The 20,050-nt window shown below is 43.4% G+C and overlaps 1 protein-coding gene across 2 annotated transcripts in view; it reads right to left on the bottom strand.

Moving 5' to 3' along the window:
• CHID1 (chitinase domain containing 1) overlaps positions 1-20,050 on the bottom strand; it is a 215,050-nt gene that overhangs the window by 107,900 nt on the left and 87,100 nt on the right. For both annotated transcript variants that reach the window (XM_075281312.1, XM_075281313.1), the window contains exons 9-10: positions 13,036-13,137; positions 3,071-3,226 (exon numbers count right to left, since the gene is read on the bottom strand). In XM_075281312.1, the coding sequence (XP_075137413.1) occupies positions 3,071-3,226; positions 13,036-13,137 (258 nt within the window). The remainder of the gene's footprint in view (positions 1-3,070; positions 3,227-13,035; positions 13,138-20,050) is intronic.

Genomic DNA, 20,050 nt, shown 5'->3' on the forward strand with positions numbered 1-20,050 from the left:
ACATGTACATTCATGGCTTGGAGCCTTAAGTACCTTCTGTCCACACCATACATGTATAGGCGCCATACATCTTTAGACACAAAATACCACTGTTACTGTTACAGGCACCATCTGCAGCACATTACTGGCATCTGGCATTGATTTGATAATATCACAATTATTTATCAGTCGCACTCCTAATACAATCATATATTCAGCAGAAAATCTTACAATATGGCTTTTGGTGGCAAAGTTTAGATGTGTCCTTGGTAATGTATGTCTCGTGTCAAATAAGCTCTAGCAGCTGCAGGAATGCACTTTTGGGGAAAGCTGGAGACACTCTTACTGTATTAGTGTCACTTGTGCAGGCTATATATAGCAATATTATAGAGGCAGACGTTCAGGGAAAACCTGTCATAACCAGAGGCTTGTTACCAGCCCCGGGCCAACATATACAATCTGTGATACAGAGTAGCAGTGGGTCAGCCGCAGTCATAACCACTGCATTAAAACTTCCCAAGAAGGAAGAGCTAAAACATATCTCATTGCTCATTCAGCATGTTCAGTCTATTCACAGATCATGTCACATGGGAGAAGGCATTGATCATGGTCTACATTCACATCTGCATTCGGGTTTCCGTTCAGGGAGGTCCCCAAGAAGAAATCTAATCCGCACAAAAAAGCGATTACTGTATATACTCGAGTATAAGCCGACCCGAATATAAGCCGAGGCCCCTAATTTTACCACAAAAAACTGGGAAAACTTATTGACTCGAGTATAAGCTGAGGGGGGGAAATGCAGCAGCTACTGGAAAATTTAAAAAATTAAAATGCTCGGAGTTTTTGGGTGCAGTAGATGCTGGGGAAGGGGAGGGGGTGTCTTGGTTGTCTGTCTGCCCCTTCCCTGAGCTTGAGGACTGGGTTTTTCCCCCCACTTAGAATTCAGCCTGGCTGTATGTAGGGTATCTGCAGTGTATGTGTATGTGTTTCACAGTAATTTTCTACTTTTGTATGTATTCTAGGGATATTTAATTTTTTTTGCTGACTCGAGTATAAGCCGAGGGGGACTTTTTCAGCACAAAAACTGTGCTGAAAAATTCGGCTTATACTCGAGTACCCATAGACGATGGGTAGGCGACCTTGGGCACTCCAGCTGCTGTAAAACTACAACTCCCAGCATGCATACTTACTCTGCTGTTATTGGGACTCCAATGGAAGTGAATGGAGTGTGTTGGGAGTTGCAGTTTCACAACATCTGGAGTGCCGAAGGTTGCTGATCCCTGACATAGACTATAATGGGGTCGACGTGGTTTCCACTCTGTTTCCACATGAATAATGAAATGAATAGGTCTGTGTAGGCAAGTGCAGCACACGGACATCGTTCATCTGCCATCCACCCATTTTACCACAGACCCCGAATGTGCCTTAACAGGTCGTAATACAACACAACCACTGGGTGGCGTCACAATATAATAAACATCTTATAATAAATTATAACAAAATCATGTTTTTTTAAAAAGCCGATGATCTCATAGGACATATAATGGGACTTGTCCAGTCAAGGGTAAGGAATGATACATCTGTATGTGCAAAATTAAAATAAATTGGAGTGATTACTTGGGCTATCACGTCACTTTTCAAACAGGGACATTTGAAAAGAGAAATTTTTATAAGTAACGTACAACATGAGAAAATGTGACAATGGAGAAGAGAAACCTTAACTATGTCTTGGCATTTGCTTACAGACTGTTAAACAGGCAATTGTACACATTGCATACTGTTATTCCTGTATATATCACCTCCAAAGTTGCTACAAACCCTACTTTTCCTGGTGGTTGTTATATTTATGACATGTTTATAGTGAGCGCTGAGGGAGCTGTTACCATTTGTGTATGGTAGAATGTGGATATTCACATTATGCTACAATTTATATCAACAGCATTGACAAATTCTAAGGCCCGCCGTACTTCCTGGCATCTAAAATACACAAAATAGCTGCAGCAGCTTTCCATGGCAAAGTAAGTCTTAAAGTGCTATTTCTCAAGCAGATAACGGAGAAGTTGATCTTCCCGAATCTGCTGTTTTGTGCTTGGAGCTATGCTGATGTCTTGCGAGATACAAATAAGTAAAACAATTATAGTAACAGCTTCTGAGTCTTTCTATACGCGCAGGCTGAGCGGATCATTTGTTTAACCTCTCAGAGATAGGGGAAAAAAAACAAAAAACAAGCAACAAAACATCACTACGTCTTTTCTAGTGCATAATACCCAAAATGAAAAAAAATTAAAAAGCCCGGTAAGGAATTGGAAAAATTCACTCCAACCGCAAACTTTACACCTTAAAAGGGAAACTGTCGGCAACTCTGACCCCCCCCCCCCCCAAAAAAAAAAAAAAAAAATTACTTTATTAAATGAACACACCGGTGGGAATTTTCTAAAATAGACACCCCAGTTTTCTAACACAAAAGTGGCACATTTTTGGTTCCAAGAAAAATGCACCACTTTCTGCATTTTCCAACATGTTCATCACTTGGTGGAGATTAGGCAGACTGGCACAGGGAAGGCTCAACCGAAAAGAAATCTAGCGTGAGTTACCCCTGAAATGTATGCTTTTGGTAGAGGAGGAATGAATTAGAACTGGTAAAAATTCTCCTCCACCCCCCCCCCACCCCCCCCACCACCACTACCCATACCTAAATTGAAAACTAGTTTGCGTTCCGGCATCCTGCCCTCTCATATGTGACGGGGTCGGTCCCTTCCCGCGCAATGTCCTGGGCTCAGTGCACTGAATTCTTTCCAACCCTTCCAAATTGCTCGAGCGACGCCTCTAGCAATGAACCAGGAGACAACTGAGAGCTAAGTAGAGGCGTTACGTGTTCCCCGCAGGGATCACAGGAAGATACTACCTCCATGACACTTGTGATCACAGCACAAAGCGGATTAAAACTTGTTTTTCTCAGTCAACCAAATACCATTGACTATTACGCAAGGTATACCGGAACTGAATAACCCAATACCTGTCTAGGGATAGCAGACATTTTACGGGATCAAAACAGCAGATACCCTTCACTATAAAGAAATCCCATTCTTACCTGTTCCCCAGAATTGGCTCCCCAGAAGCACCGAGAGCGGAGTAGTCCATCCCATAGAAGTGCAAGCCAAGAAGGATCTTCTTCCTCCATTTTGATTCGGGATCTAGAATCTGTACACATGCCTGCACCCACGAAATTGGGGAGTTGGGACCTGGCCTGAAAAACAAAAAACATTACACTTTGGAGGAAGTCTGGAAATATGAAGTGGCAGTAACCAAGAATAAACTGGACGCGTTGGCACTGTGACCACTATGACCTGGTATAGTCATAGTCACTACTGACTATAATGGCGTCTGTGTGGCTTCCACTCTGTTTCCATACAAAAAATGCGGAGAGAAAAGTGCTGCTTGCAGGACTTTTCTCTCTGCATATTTCATACGGATAGGGTAACAGAATGGCCCAAGCGCTGATGTGAACCGGTCCTGAGCATTTTTTTTGGCGTACTGTTCAGCCATTCCAAAGATATAGGCCCATTATTGTGTATGCACTTGTCTACTATCCAAGTGGGCGGTGTCTTTGTGTACTGTATGTCATGCAGTGCTACCACTAGCCCCTAATTGACATCAAAGCTAAAAGGGCTTATATCTTCGGAATAGCTGAAGGGATTTATCTAAACAAGCCATCAAATTACTCAGGGTGACAGATGACATATGTCATTGGGCTACTGAGATCTGGTGATAGGTTCTCTTTAAGTGAAAGAAAAACAGCAATTCTTTTTAATAACACTTTTTAACAAAAAAAAAAAAACGGGAAAAAAAGCAACAATTGTAAACATGTCAGCTATACAAAATGAATTGTCTGGGATAATCATATAGAAAGTGACACCATCTTTCTTTAGGAGCTTTTAAGGCTCTGTTTTTCACTTTCCAGCTTACACAGTTTAATGCATATTTTATTTGCAAACTGTTCAAGCATTGACCTCAATCTAAAAAGGGAAAGGCATTGATCGCTTCTTCACATCTGAGCGGCTAGCAGAGCAGACATGATAGGAAAGAGGGCGGAGGTGCAATAAGGGGTTTTACTTGTCATTCACATCACTGAAGACGGAGCAAAGTATCAAGAGCAGGTGACCGCATCCATACAGTGGTGGGTGCTGTCTGACTGTAGTTTAATGGAACATTTTGCGGGAGCAGCTGCAGCCTCTGGACAGAGTCAGAGTGATGAGGACATTTCAGAGTCATTTTTGCAGAGGCAAGAACATCAATAAGAAAGACTATGACCATCTGTGCATTGCCAGGTTCATTCCTAAGGGCTTATCTAACCTGTCCATCACACACTGGATACTCGAGCTGTCCACACACCCTGCTGTGACTTGGAATAATGAGAGGAATGTCATGTCTGAAAGCCTCAAATTGTGCTCGATTCTGTACAGGCTGAAGTTTAGGAAAAAGTATGAGTCGATGACTAAATCAAAGAGCAAAATAGTGTTATGGAGAGCGGTTCGGACCCCTTAAAACTGCTCACAGCACCGGATAGGTGAGGGGTAAAGCGGCCACTTAAACAGACCTCAGTTTACGGTCATGCCACCTGCAAGTGTTGACTTAAAGGGGTTTTCAGAGCAAAAAAAGTTAGTGCTATTAATGGGTTAATAAATTCACCCATATACCATTTAGCGTGTTTTGAGTGATCTCTGGGTGTCTCTGGGAGCTCCTGGTATCTCCTGCCTTTGTTTACAGGGCTTCTGCTTCCTGCTATGTAACTTCCTCACTAACCCCTCTCACCTTACTCCCCCTCCTTCTCACTAGCTATCCCGCCCTTTCCTACCTACTCAGCCCAATCCCCAACCCATCCTATTAATATTATAAAGGTGAATGTTTGTGGGTTTGTGTGTTTGGATGTTCGAATGTTTGTTCCTCAATCACAGCCCAACGGCTGAATGGATTTTGGGGAAATTTCACACACACCTACATATTTCCCATGAAAGTGCAATAGGCTACTTCAAATGTGGGTCACTCACCACAAATCGCCACCGTCACCCTCGTCACCCTCCAAACACCCCTCCAGGCTCGGCTGTAGAAGCTTGCATTCTGCCAGCGCTGCTCTGTCCACGCTCCTCCTATTGGTGCAGGGCAGGCTGTGGGCGGGCTATAGAGCCAGGACTGCGGCACCATAGGTTGGGGGCTCAATGTGGGCGTGCCGATTCACCAGGGACACAGTGAGGAAGATGGAAGCCGCAGAGAAGGGGGGACATGAAGCTGGGGGCAGAGATGGGGGTGAAGAAACTGGGAGCAGAGATGAGGGGGAAAAGATACTGGGGGCAGAGACGGGGGGGACAAGATACTGGGGGCAGAGACAGGGGGGGGACAAGATACTGGGGGCAGAGATGGGGGGATATGAATCTGGGGGAAGAGATGGGGGGGAAGAAACTGGGGGCAGAGATGGGGGACATGCAGCTGGGAGCAAAGACTGGGGGGGGACAAGATACTGGGGGCAGAGACGGGGGGGACAAGATACTGGGGGCAGAGACAGGGGGGGGACAAGATACTGGGGGCAGAGATGGGGGGATATGAATCTGGGGGAAGAGATGGGGGGGAAGAAACTGGGGGCAGAGATGGGGGACATGCAGCTGGGAGCAAAGACTGGGGGGGGACAAGATACTGGGGGCAAGCCCGCTTTGGCCACAAGTAGACGGGCGTTGGGGCCCACGACCCGCGCTGCAGGTGGTTTGTGCAGGCATCAGGGGGCCGACGACGAAGTCGCGGGTTATAGCTAGTAGTATATACTTATCCTCCACACTTCTTTATGTGATACGGCCCCTTCTCCTCCTGTACTGATTCAGTCTTCTAATCCAGCGATGATCCACCTCTACTGTGCATGCGTGAATGTGCCCATAGAAGTGAATTATTGGCAGCGACGCGCACGCTACTTGGAGAAAAGGAGAAGATCGTGTGCACCCTGCCCAATCCATTACAGAGGGAAGAGCCTTCTCAACGGAAGAAGCCCGGAGGGTAAGTATAATGGAGTGGATGGGGGGGCGGGGAGAGTAGTGACGATCCAGTTCAGAAATGGATCATCACCGGATAATCAGAAAATGGGTAAACAAACATTTTTTATTATTAATGTTATTTAGAAAGTAAGACGGGGAAGGTGTAGGGATTTCAAGTTATCCCGAACAACCTCTTTAATGCTCCCCATCACTGAATGCTTTAAGTGACATATATAGCATTCTTTGGTTCATTTCCAGGGCCATCAGCTTTGTATATATGCTTATACAGTAAAACACGGAGGTTAAAGACTGTCATAATACACAGCATCAAACATGAAATGGAGAGGTAGGGTGCAAGCTCGACTACCAACCCACTTGTATGAGAAAAGAAGGAGCTCCTGTTCCTAAGATTTTCTGGGACTCCCACTGATCAGACTTTCTATCCAGCTTTCAAAAAGAAATGGCCTTGAGATAGGCCATCAATTTTAGGTCAGCAGGGGTTCAACTTTTGGGACCACCACAGAAGAGATATTTCTGGAAATGAAAAGTTCCTCATACGGTTTACATACCAGGCACTATGCTGCTCACTTGACGTACTCTTAGGACCGTATTGCGCATGCTTGAGTAAGCGGTCACAAAAAAATGGCCGCCTGCATGTGCAGTCAGCTCTGCCCAAGGCCTGACGGCAGAGCCGACTTGCATATGCGTAGAAGTTTGACGCTAGCGCCAGAAGAAGACGCGTGAAGAGGCCGTTCCAGAAGAAGATAGAGACGTTGCTGCAGAGTTCTCTTGCAGCATTAAGGACACCCCAGTTCTGTTTGAGCGCTGAGGACCGCCCCTAGTGCTGCGAGAGAACTCATTTGCATACCGAAGAAAACCCGGATTTCTACCGAACGGCGACATGGAGAAGACATCTAAAGGTAGGAGAAGAATAGCCTTTCTAAAGGCTATTCCTACATGTTAGTCAGAAAAAATAGCATTTTAATGATAGGATCCCTTTAAGAACAGGCTTTCAATTTTTAAAGGAAGGGAAACCCCTTTACGTTGCTTAGACACAGGACACAACCACTGTATCCCACAACACATTTCCGTTTCATAGTCTTAGCCTTGAAAACGGCACACGAAAGTCCTGCCAGGAGGGCAGATCTCGCTTATAATAAACGTGCGGTTTGACCCCTGATGAGGTTTTCCTCCCACCCCTTCTACCTGATGGCATATACCCAATACAAACAGACACAGGTTATGAATGTGCACATCAACCAGGCCATCTCAATTAAACAGAGTTCCTTTCCTTTCACATTTCCAACATTCGGAGAGCAGACCTTGTAGCAGAATGTAAATGGTAATATGATATTCTAATATTGGGTTCATTTTGCAGCTCTAGCAGACAGCATTGCCATTTCTGCAAATTGCAAGAGTTCCTCAATTTCCTCAATCATAGTCTGGCTAAATTAAATATCACAGTGCAGTTAAATGATGAAATGAACCGTCTGCAAGTCTGTGTAACCCTTCGTAGACTGTGGAATCCATTGGCAGGGAGTCTTGAGAAACCAAGGAGCTGACTTTTGTCATTCAGAACTACAGGTAATACTTGATATTTGGAAAATAGTGTTATTTTTTATAGGAAGGGCCAGTGTGGGTATCTGGATGACTTGGACAGGTGATGGGGGATCCCATTGATTTCAGCTCATTGATCCATCAGATCAGATGGAAGTGTTCATTGCCTTGCTAACAGCCCGGGGAGCAAGAGGTGCTACAGCTTTCACCATTACTTCCTGCTCATTGCGCCCCCCCCCCCCCCCCCCCCCCCGTCTTCTTGCCCCTTCCTTACTCTGGTGCTCAGAGTTATTTGTGCAGTGCCAGTACTCAGCGAAGGGGTGTGGAGCTACGAGTAAGTAATAATGAAATCTGCAGCACCGCTCACTCTTCAGGCTCCGCAAACAGAAATGGCAGACGTACGTGGCCAGGGGACATTCAACTATGTATGGGGACATTATACTGTTTGGGGGAGGAAGGTGGGCATTATACTATTATGCTGAAGACTCCTCATCAGTTAACTCTCTGCCATCTACAGTAGCGGTAATGGAGGAGATTTCCACAAATCTTATTTATATACTGGAACTACAAACAGAGCTACATTATAGCTGCAGGTCGCCCCTTGGTTTTCACCTTTTGCAATGTTATAGAAGACCTACAGCAACTCCAGCCACAGCAAATCACCCAAATTCAGGTATTTATTTGTTGCAGCGACCTTTAGAGAAGCCCAATTCTGCCCCATAAGTTGTAGCGCTCACAAAGGCTGTCATCCGAGGACCATACAAATCTGGAGACGCACCTTGCCTATAGTCTATGAGTACAAGGACATGGTGTACAAATCCGTATCCCTCTTCGTGACTGAAAATAACCTATCTTTTATAAATCCATAGAAATCGGTAGCGCCCAATAGATATTTGCTTCAGGTTACTCAATTCTTCTGTGACAACATTAGCAATATTTCACTCATTTCTGAGATACAGACAACGTGATATTACAGGTAAAGCCTTGCATCGTACTAAGGAGCTCTAATCAAAATGTCACGTTATTTTATAGAATATTTATAGCATAATTTGATATGGAACATCTAAACCTAAAGCTTAATACCTTGCCTTGTGAGCCCCCGAAGGTGGAATATATTGTTTTCAAAGTTAGATCTTTATCTAACCAGAGATACCAAGAAATTCTGTTTTGGAAAGGGTAAAGGGATAAATGTTCCTACATCCCTAGTGGTCGCATATACCCCGGGATTGGGAAGATAATGTCCTTTATTCACCATTATTATCACCTTGCTGCCATTTAAATTGATATTACAAATAGTTTACATACAAAGAACAGAAGACCACTAAAACACTATTGTTCTCTATGGTGACTATGATGTCCCTTTCGCAAACAGTGAGTGGATGACAATTGATCCTGATGGCCTAGTCGCAATTGTTCCTGTTTCACTCCTGTATGGCGCAAACAGCACCCTATAAGCCCAGATGGCACCCTCATTCATTGTTATGAATGGTAGTGTAAAATTTACAGAGCGTCATTTCTGGCATTCATAGAACTTCTTGGTTTCCTGGCTCAACCTGAGACCATATTTTTTTTTTTTTTTTGTTTTACATCTATGTTTTTAGCTCCAGCTCATGGTCCAGCTCTTGGTGTCTGTCCTCTCTGTTAAACATCTGATGCGCTTTGGTTGTCTGTCCTAATAGTTCCTGCAACTGGTCTAGTTCTGGTGTCCATTCCCTGATTCCCATTCCTGGTGTCTGTACTCCTGTTTGATACTGCTCCATGCTTCACACTTTAGTCTTGTTCTTTGTTAGTCATTGATGTGCAGGGAATCCCCCGGTAGGCCCCAGCCTGGACTATTAAGACCTCATTATGGGGCCTTTATGCAGATGAGTTTTTTCATTACAGTGCGGCTACAGGTAATGGTGACAATTCTAGGAGCCACGCTGCTCTCTTGCCATGCAGGATGTAACAGTGGGTTTAGGTAGTGCAGTGGTACACATCGTATGGCAGGCGAGCAGCCGGCTCCTGATATTACCTTTAGCCATCCTGTATGGGCCCCTAAAAACAATTCCACTGGTGGGCCCTAGACACCCCAGTCCGACCCTGTTGATGTGTCTGGCCACCGACTACTGACTATGCTTAGGACCACAACCCAAGGATGCCACCTGTAGCCGAGACTACATTTTCATAAGGGGGTTAAAGTATAAAAATCAGGGGATCCCTTTGACTTCAAACTCCAGTTTAGTCAGCACCGAACAGATGTTGCATAAGGATTAGAGATGAGCGAGTAGTATTCGATCGAGTAGGTATTCGATCAAATACTACGGTATTCGAAATACTCGTACTCGATCGAAGTACCACTCGCTATTTGAATGGAAAAGTTCAATGCAGAACCAGCATTGATTGGCCGAATGCTATACAGTCGGCCAATCAACACTGGTTCTTCTCCTACCTTTAGAAGTCTTCTCCGTGCAGCTTCCCCACAGCGTCTTCCGGCTCTGAATTCACTCTGCCAGGCATCGGGCCTGGGCAGAGCCGACTGCGCATGTCTGCTTGTAGTGCAAGCATGCGTAGTCGGCTCTACCCAGGCCTGATGCCTGGCAGAGTGAATTCAGAGCCTGAAGACGCCGCGGGGACGCTGCAAGGAGAAGACTTCTCGGAGGATCCAGCCCGACCCTCACTCGTGGACTTGGTAAGTGTAATTTGATCGAACGTTGCCTACCCCTGAAACGAGCATTTTCCCACCCATAGACTATAATAGGGTTCGATATTCGATTCGAGTAGTCGAATATTGAGGGGCTACTCGAAACGAATATCAAATCTCGAACATTTTACTGTTCGCTCATCTCTAATAAGGATCCATTTTTACAACAAAAAACATCATTGTATGTAAACCCTAACAGTCTGCTCCATGAATATAACGTCTGCCAGGAATCCTATTAATATTATAAATGTGAAAGTTTGTGAGTTTGGATGTTTGTGGGTTTGTGTGTTCGGATGTTTGTTAGTCAATCACGCAAAACCCGCTTGACCGATTTGGCTAAAATTTTCCACAAACATAGTTAATACACCCCATTGCGCAATAGGCTACTTTTCGTCACAATAGCGCACATACGTTTTTCCCAGGACCCCCACAAACCCCAAACTCGCATCACTATCTCTGCAATCTCACACACTTTGGACCCCGATTTGGCTGAAATTTTCCACAAACATAGTCCCTACACTCGATTGCGCAATAGGCTACTTTTCGTCACAATAGCGCACATACGTTTTTCCCAGGACCCTTTGGATGTTCGGATGTTTGGCGGTCAATCACGCAAAAACCGCTCCACCGATTTGGCTGAAATTTTCCACAAACATAGTCCCTACACTCGATTGCGCAATAGGCTACTTTTCGTCACAATAGCGCACATACGTTTTTCCCAGGACCCTTTGGATGTTCGGATGTTTGGCGGTCAATCACGCAAAAACCGCTCCACCGATTTGGCTGAAATTTTCCACAAACATAGTCCCTACACTCGATTGTGCAATAGGCTACTTTTCATCACAATAGCTCACATACGTTTTTCCCAGGACCCCCACAAAACCCAAACTCACATCACTATCTCTGCAATCTCACACACTTTGGACCATAGCAAGCCACAAAATTCATATTACCCCCTACAGCAGAGGTCAGCAACCCCTGGCACACATGCCAAGAGTGGCACTCCTGCCATATTTCACTGGCATGCCAGCAGCACAGGACCTGCAAGAGTTAAATAAAGTCTCTGCTACAGCTGAGGCATAAGGACACTCCCCTTTGAGAGGGGTGCAGGAAACCCAGGGGGTGGAGCTTAATCGCTCAGGTCTCTGCCTGCTATAGTGATTGCTCCTGCCGAAGCTGCTAGCAAACTGAAAGTAAGAAACACACAGCTCCCTTCCTTTACTTCCTATTCTCATTAATGTCAGGCATGGGGTTATTAGTTTAGTGTTAGTAACTCCATGTACCTCACATTAATAGGAATAAACCCCATCATGTTCCTCATATTAACCCCTGTGTGCCCCATATAAAGGTTACTAATATGTGAGACATATGGAGGTACTAATAAAAGACCTCAGTAATGAAGATACTTAATTATTACCTCCAAGTCTCTCACATATCAGTAACTAGAGATGAGCGAGTACTGTTCGGATCAGCCGATCCGAACAGCACGCTCCATAGAAATGAATGGATGCACCTGGTACTTCCGCTTGGACGTAGCCAGCGCGCTTAACCCCCCGCGTGCCGGCTACGTCCATTCATTTCTATGCGAGCGTGCTGTTCGGATCGGCTGATCCCAACAGTACTCGCTCATCTCTATCAGTAACTCTTACACTGGGGTTAATGTGAGGGACATGATGGGGTTAATTGCTATTAATAAGAGGCGCATGGAGTTACTAAACTGTCATGCACAGGGACAGACTTTATGTTGCTTACTCAAGAGTATCCTGTGCCCAAAACTTACATGTACTGGCGGAAAATAACAAATCATACAATGTCGTATATCGAAGTATATTAACCTGAAATACCTCTGTCCCAAACTCACTATGTACAGTTTATACCAACACCGTATAGCGGCTGAAATACAAATTACATTCAACACAAAAGTCTCATGTGCTCTCAGAATTACAGCAACAACAAGATACACAGTTACATTTTATATCCCATACCTTATACACAGTACGAAAACCTTACCCGCGCCTGTATATACCCACTTCTACAATCACCGCAGACGAAGTCGCGGGTACCAGCTAGTAGTAGTATAAAATAAAATATGATATGATATATTTATCCCCTGATGCACTGTGCGAACAATTTATTTTTATGTTTTTTAATCTATTTCAAGTTATTTCAGATTGTTTTCTCCATTCTTGTACATTACTTCTTTCAACAGAATATTTTGGATTGTTAGGCCTACACGTCGGTTTAGTTCCATTCTTTTTTGTGACATGCGACCTAACAATAGAGTTGCCGTCTGATCCACCGCACAACAAAGACTTCTGGCTGAGCAGCTAATGGATCATCATGCAAGTAAAACTAGGCATAAAACGGAATCACAAAGTGACTGGTCTTGTAGGCTTAAGCTGTGGAATACTATAAGTTGTCATAAGATGGAATTTTTCTTTAAAAGAGGCTGCATTTGTCTATCTTGTCCCTTTTTTGATCTTTACAACTCTAACCTAGTCAGTAAGTATCAACGGAAAAGACGTGACCATGTGACCAAACAGACAACGTTGGGAAACTTGGTCATCCTATAAATGCCAGATAGATTTTGCAATGACCTGCATATACAAGGAACTTATAATACTTCCGCCAGGGCATGCACAGGATCTATAGAATCACACTTTGTTGCCAACATAGTTTTTTGGAAATTTATTTAATTTTCTCTTATCATTAGCTGGTTACATTTCCAGGTTCCAGATATGATATTTACACATTTCTAGCATATAATCATATAGTATCTGTTTGTATTGTGACACTTACCTATGTGGGTTTGAGTAGTCGTAGGTCATTAGGCTAAAACTGTCAACAACTGGAGCCAAAAGGTCAAATTCCTTTTTCCCAAACATGCCCAATTGGTCCGTTCTAAAAGAGAAAAGAACAAAAATGAATCATTAGCTTTCAGAAACATAAGGTATGTGTAATGTGCAAAACGAGATCATATTGTAAGATAAGACAAGACAAGATAATCTATTAATAGTCCCACCATGGAGAAGTTCAGTGTGTTACAGCAGCATGGCTAACACAGTAATATAAAATACTATGCTCATACTATCTTAAATATGTATAATACGCAAGTAATGTATAATAGGCAAAAACTGTACTAAATATTGTGGACCACTCACTGGGTCATTGTGGGCCCACCTGTGCATGAAAAATAAACTTTGTAAAATCTTTAAAAGGCTTTGATGGAGGAAGACGTCTAACCAACACCTTGTGCCCTGCTTTTTAATCTTTCTGGTATGGTTACTCCAATTTCCAGTACTCTGATCATTTCTGTAAAATGGCCAACGAGCTTCTCAGACTCGGTGTTTTGATAGTCTAAGACACTCTTCCTTCCCCTTAGATCTTCCATCCAAGAGCAAAAGGGAAGGTCTAAAACTGGCATAAGGTGAAATATTGGACCGGCCTCCAAGAAGTACAGGCAAAGAACAACGCTCACCCAAACGGATATTGATGACAACTTTTATTAGCACAACGCATTTTGGGCTATTATAGCCCTTTTTTAAGTGCAAATCAATCCTGCCTCGGTGGGTCAAAACTGGCAAAGCACAGTTGGCTGAGACACCCCCTTGCATTGCAGTTGTGGAGAAACAATCATTGTTGGACTGCTAAGGTCTGGAACAGTATCATCTTTAGCAATGAATCCAGGTTCTGCTTGGAATCCAAAAAGAGAAAAAGACATGGCCCGCACATCCCAATCTTATACATTGACCTAGCGCTTCTCAGCAAATTCTATAATATTGAACAAGAGGTTCTTAGTATACGTATTGATCGAGGTGTATAAGCCCACCAGCAGTTCATGGCGACCTCTTTATAGTGTTTCCCTACTCTACTGGGTGTGGCGCTGCACAGCAACTGCCACAACCGTAACATGGCGGCCACAGGGGGAGCGACCCAGTGGTCCGGCAACACCCCTGCCATCAGACAAAGTCCCCAGGCTCTGGGTTGCACCACAGGAGCAGCAGACACCATGCAGCGCAGCACCATGTGAACAGATCTCAAAAATACACCCTACCATACTGCCCTAGTCAGAGGACTGAGAGCCAGTAGGTGGGTCCCTTTCTGCAGTCTCCAGCTTATTAATTAGTTAATTCTGCTTGGAATCCAATGACGGTCAGGTTAGGGTATAGAGATCTTAGGGTGAGTGCTTTAAAACTGTCTTCTGGCGTTTGCTGGTGAAGTTTCATGGCTCAATTTTAGATTACATTCTATTTTTGTTTTGTGTCCATGTTTCCTGCTCTCATGGTCAGCACCTGGTGTTTATCCTCATGCATTCCTGGTCTACTTCGGGTGTTCATTACTGTTGAACATACTCCTGTTCTGTATGGACATTTAATCTTGTTCTGGGTTCATCGCTTATGTGTTTGGCCACCAACTACTGAATACTCTGGGGACCGTAACCTTAACCTAGGAGTGCGCAGGATCAACAGGGTCAGCAGCAATATCGGTGGGCAAATATGATGCAGGATTCTGTATGGAACCTCTATGTCTTCATACCAGACTGTATTTCATCTTGTATCCAAACTATAGGTGGCCCAACAGGGTGCTAGGTCCTCTTTTCAATTGTAGTACTCCATTTAAAGGGGTTTTCCCATCTCAGTGTTTCAGCATCTTTGCCTCTTGTCTCTTCTTCTCACTTCCTGTATATCCCCCCCCCCATTCCTCCACAATACTTTTGCAGATCAGATAACATGCAGATGTTTTTACAGAATGAGCTCAGTGTTATCTGTGTGTTTACATAGAGGGATAACAAACAGCAAACTGCAATTAATGAATGATTGTCCTGCCGGCAGAGCAATAAGTGACATCACTTGTCCTATAGGTCGGTGGTTATAGCAACGATGTGTAAACAATGGGAGAAATAAGGTCACAGAGCAGGCAAACAAAGCAGAATTTCTAAAGCAATATATTTAGGAAAAGTCTTCAATTTACATAAGCTACAACAGGGGTAGGGAACCTTCGGCTCTCCAGCTGCTGTGAAACTACAACTCCCAACATGCTCCATTCACTTCCATGGGAGTTCCAAGAACAGCAGAGCAAGTATGCATGCTGGGAGTTGTAGTTTTGCAACAGCTGGAGAGCCGTACGTTCCCTACCCCTGAGCTACAAGTATAGATAGGATCATTGAGATGGAATAACCCCTTTAAAAAACTTATTTTTTCACTCTAATATTGCAGTTATATAAATCATTACGTTCACATTTACAAAGTGTTATTCCCATTACAACAACTCCTCCTTGTTGAGTTATTTTTTACCTTCTGCTTGATAAATTCCAAGCTGTGATATCCCAACAACAAAAGTCATCGAAAACTCATTGGAAGAGTTGAGTTACCACTCTTTGCCGCAGTGTTGTTAACCGGTATGATCATTATTTTTGTTCTATTTGCATTTTGCAGCATCAGATTCGGGGGCAATGGAGACAGGTGCACTTTAAACCTATTCAGGTATACGGTATTAACTGATGAAAGTTTCTGTGAAGAATGTAAGTTCTTACAGACGCCGATCTCAAACGGATAATAATTGGTTATGTCTTTAGTTCGTAAGTTGAAAACCACAAGCCAGGACACTGTGGGAAAGAACCGGCCTCAGGAAACACATCGCTTCCTAGAAATTGATTTTAATTACTCACAAGGGCAGGCAAATAAAGGATAATTAACGTAAGCATTAGGTTTTATGGCAGGTTGTATTATTTTGTAGATTGAGAGATCACGGACTGAATGATGCCGGTAGTCTATCACTATGCCTACGGGAGGATACATGAAGTTCGGATCAAATAAAAGACTAGTATAACACAGTGATCAGCCTCCCAGCAGAGACCTCTATGCTGCCTTGTAAAGTAAAAGGGCTTGCTGTGCACTACCTTGTAGGATTAATTTACAGCTAATATTACCGCACCGAGTACCTCCAAAAGAAGAACACATCTATAATCAGCATAAATAGACCAAGAAGTCATGACACGTACACAGACAACAGTACACTAATAAACCCAGATGAGGATTTCTCCAACTACACGATCCACAGCTGTAGCAAGACTCTGTTGGATTGTATGGATCGAAGAACAAAAGTTAAAAAAAAAAAAAAAAAAAAAAAAAAAAAAGCACAAAAAAAAAAATCTACTCACAAGTTATAGGAAGCATAAAATGTCATAAAGAGTTACTACAGATCGATGAGTGGAAGAAACATACCAGATGGTACCTGCACCGTACAACTGGCACATGTGGCCAAAACCTCACCCACCCGTGATGGCCAATGAACATGCCATTTTGCAGGTACCGTAATTGCCTTTATAACCATTTTCTACTACAGGTAAGCAGTAGTGTTGAGCGAGTAGTATTCAGTCGAATACCTCACCAGCATAGGAATGCGTGTAATCGGCCGAACACCAAGGGGGAATACTACTCGCTCAACACTAGTAAGCAGGACTTTATGGCGCTTGAGAAGGTGGACTTAACCTTATATGTAAGAGAGACAAGGAAGACAGTCAGAAGGTGGTGGACTCTACTATAAATGAGGAAGGACAGCCATAGAAGCACAACTTAGTATAATGGGGCATTGTGTCCCATAGCTTGGCAAATTCATTATAATATATGCTAGAAACTGGACCCAATTTGCAGTTTCTAGGAATAGGTTTGAGATTCTAATGCATGGAGGGTAGGAGATGAATCTGGGTCATTGAGAATGCCTCTTAAGTTACGTTCTTTTCCACTCCGGAGCACATGGGGGGAAGGGTCAAGACTGATATAGGAAACAGATTTCCCCATTTACTGTATGTTCCTTCTGTGATCCAAAATCTGTTAATTGTCAATAAATTCGCTGAACTGAACCTTAGGTAAATGCTGAAGTATGTTTGATTTTCGTGGGTCTTTAGTATTCACCACCACTGGGATTCCCATACCACAGATTGTGAACCTAGACTTTTGGAATATCTGTAATATGTTCATCCTCCTCACCCAGATCCCTTACTTGATATACCTGTTGGCCAAACCCTGCTTCAGTTGACATTGACCTCCCCATACTCATTGGTGCTTGACTAACCCATAGGGAGATGGAAAAAGCCACTAACAAAGACCTATGCTGACGAATTAACTCAAAGAGAATAAAAGGATCCAAAAAGTTGCATCCGCTCTTCTCCGACATCTGCCATTGAGTCACGAGGCCAGCAAATACACTAGATTGTGAGCGGGTCATCATAACATTAGTCAACATACATGTAATACGTAAGGTTACTCTAAGGGCTGGTTCACATTGGCACAGAGGGGGCGGGATTATGGTGCGGAATCCATGTCATAATCCGCCCCTTCACAATGGTGGTCTATGGAGACCACTAGCGTTATTTTTCCCACTAGCGGCATATTGTCGCTAGCGGAAAAAAGAAGTGAGCTGCCCTTACTTCAGGCGGATTCTGCGGCTCATTGAGCCGCTGCGTCTGCCTCGTGGCAGCAACCTCCGGAGTCAGCCCATTCATTTGAGCCTACTCCAGAGGGGGAAGCCGCGACTGTCGGAATCCGCAACAGTCATGGCAATTGGATTTTGGCCCGAGAGTGACGCGGCTCCCCGCGTCACACTCAGTGCCAAAATCCACCCTTTCGCTACCCGTGTGAACGGGGCCTAATAGTACCTGGCTTGTATTAATCTATTTTATCACCACTGAAAATTGCCTTACGATTTAAAACTAACTAGAACATTCTGTATGTGTTATGGACAAATTCCCAATGCCAAGGTTCACTGACAACTTCATTTATTGCTACTTCTATAAGGAACATCTAAGCGTTTTGGCCAATCCAAGCCTATTACACAGTGAAGAAAAAAGCCGCCTGTCTCTTTCATACAATAAAACTTTTTTAAGTCTCATAATTGCTAAATTAACTTTTCTTCTTTATCTCCAGAGTCAGAGAAGCTGCGGACGACCTCAGGGTAGTTGTCAGACTCTGATTAAGTCAGTAATGTCCTTTTTGATACCGAAGGCAACACAAATCTGCAAAGCTGATAAGGCAGGGAGAACTTGCCAGCATCTCTATGGAGAACAGAGAGAAGTGTTGCCTTATTACTGCTTCCAAGTCAATATCCTATAAAGGAGGCTCTCTCCGAATTAAAATCTCAGAAGTTTAATGAACACCATAGTCGCACTGCTTGGCGGAAGACGAAAATCCACTTAGACAAAGGAGCAAATACACAAATCGATGACTAGCTGTAATTAAAGAGTGGAACCCAGAATGCAAATGTACGCGGGAAGTTTTCCAGTTCAGAATTATTATTCTGATTGCCATAAAAATTAATATGTATGGCATTCTCGGTCCAAGTTTTCATGAGACCTCACCTAAAGTAGACAGAATTAAAGGGATTTCGAGCTCAAATAAATGATCATAAATTGCATTATAAATGGCAAGATATACAACTTACTCCTGGTATTCGTGCCCGTCCCAGGTTCCGCAGTTCTACTTCTCGCTTGTGTTCAACATAGAATAGAGTTACTAATTTCGGCACATGATCAGTACTGTGTGTGACGAGGACTTGTTTAGCTAATACACTGAGATAGTCAACTAGATGTCTTCACACAAAACCCTAAAGATGTGCCGACATAGAAAACGCTCTTGTGTCATGCTCAGGACGGACATGAAACCGCAGGATCAGGGACAGGCACTGCCAGTAGGACATCGAGATGGGGCTATTAATTGAAGACCGGGAGTAGCTGGCTACATATGAAACTGTTTAAACCTTCTTTCTTTGTGTGATTAAGATGTATTACACCAATCAGGAACAAACACAGGACTTACACTGTTGTTTAGCACGTGCCTTTATCAGCGACCTTTATATGTATAGGGCCTAAATTTAGGGGCCCCAATCTCATGACGGGGGGATGCTAGTGAGATGTAACGTGCGCAGTATTCTGCTCCTGTGGGTGGAGAGGGGGCGTGCCAAATTTCACCCAAATCGGGAGAGAACTGTGGATTTGTATAGAGCAGACTACTACAGAATTTGAGCTTTATATATACAGATTGGCCATCAACACGGCCTTATAACAGTTCCCAAGTCCCCCTGTGAGTCTCCGTCTCCTCCCCTTACAGTATGTATTACATATAGCCATATTAGGGAACGTATCTTCATAACAGTTATCAAAATAGGATTTCATTTTTCTAATCTATACTGAGTTATGTCCTGTTCAAATATGCACTTATGGGTTCGCTGAGCTTTCCCCAGGCCTTTATTGATGGAAAGTACAGTACGGCCTGCAATCTAAATTACCAGAATCCTTGACAGAAACCTGACATTGTTGAAATCAATATGGAACATCAGAATTCGCAGCTTATATCTGTTAAAAAAAATGGTTCTGCTATAACTGTCAGACACTAGTGTGAACAGACTCTACATACCCCTGACAAAACAAAAACATGCAACCATTGTCTTAAAAGGTAGAATTTTCTCAGCTTGGAGGGTGCTATAAGAAAATGGAATAGAAGGATCTACTGTAGGTTTGTAATATACTTTAAGATTCTATCAAATTTCCTTTTAATGAAAAAAACAAACGGTTTGTAACGTATCCACTAGCAATACTCTAACTAAGCATTGTCAGAGATACTCTGTCTGTGCACATGTACACAATGTAGTACATAGAGCTGAAGCAAGGGAGGGACAGTCACTTCAAATGGCTGTATCTCTGATTATATACCACCTAATGGTAAAATGGTTCTGATGTCAGAAGAAAACTAAGACTCCGACAGCTTTCATATGCTGCCAAGACTGTATACTAGTTGTAAAATAATTACAGATATCACAA

Source organism: Leptodactylus fuscus, chromosome 7 (assembly GCF_031893055.1).
Source record: "Leptodactylus fuscus isolate aLepFus1 chromosome 7, aLepFus1.hap2, whole genome shotgun sequence".
NCBI lineage: Eukaryota > Metazoa > Chordata > Amphibia > Anura > Leptodactylidae > Leptodactylus > Leptodactylus fuscus.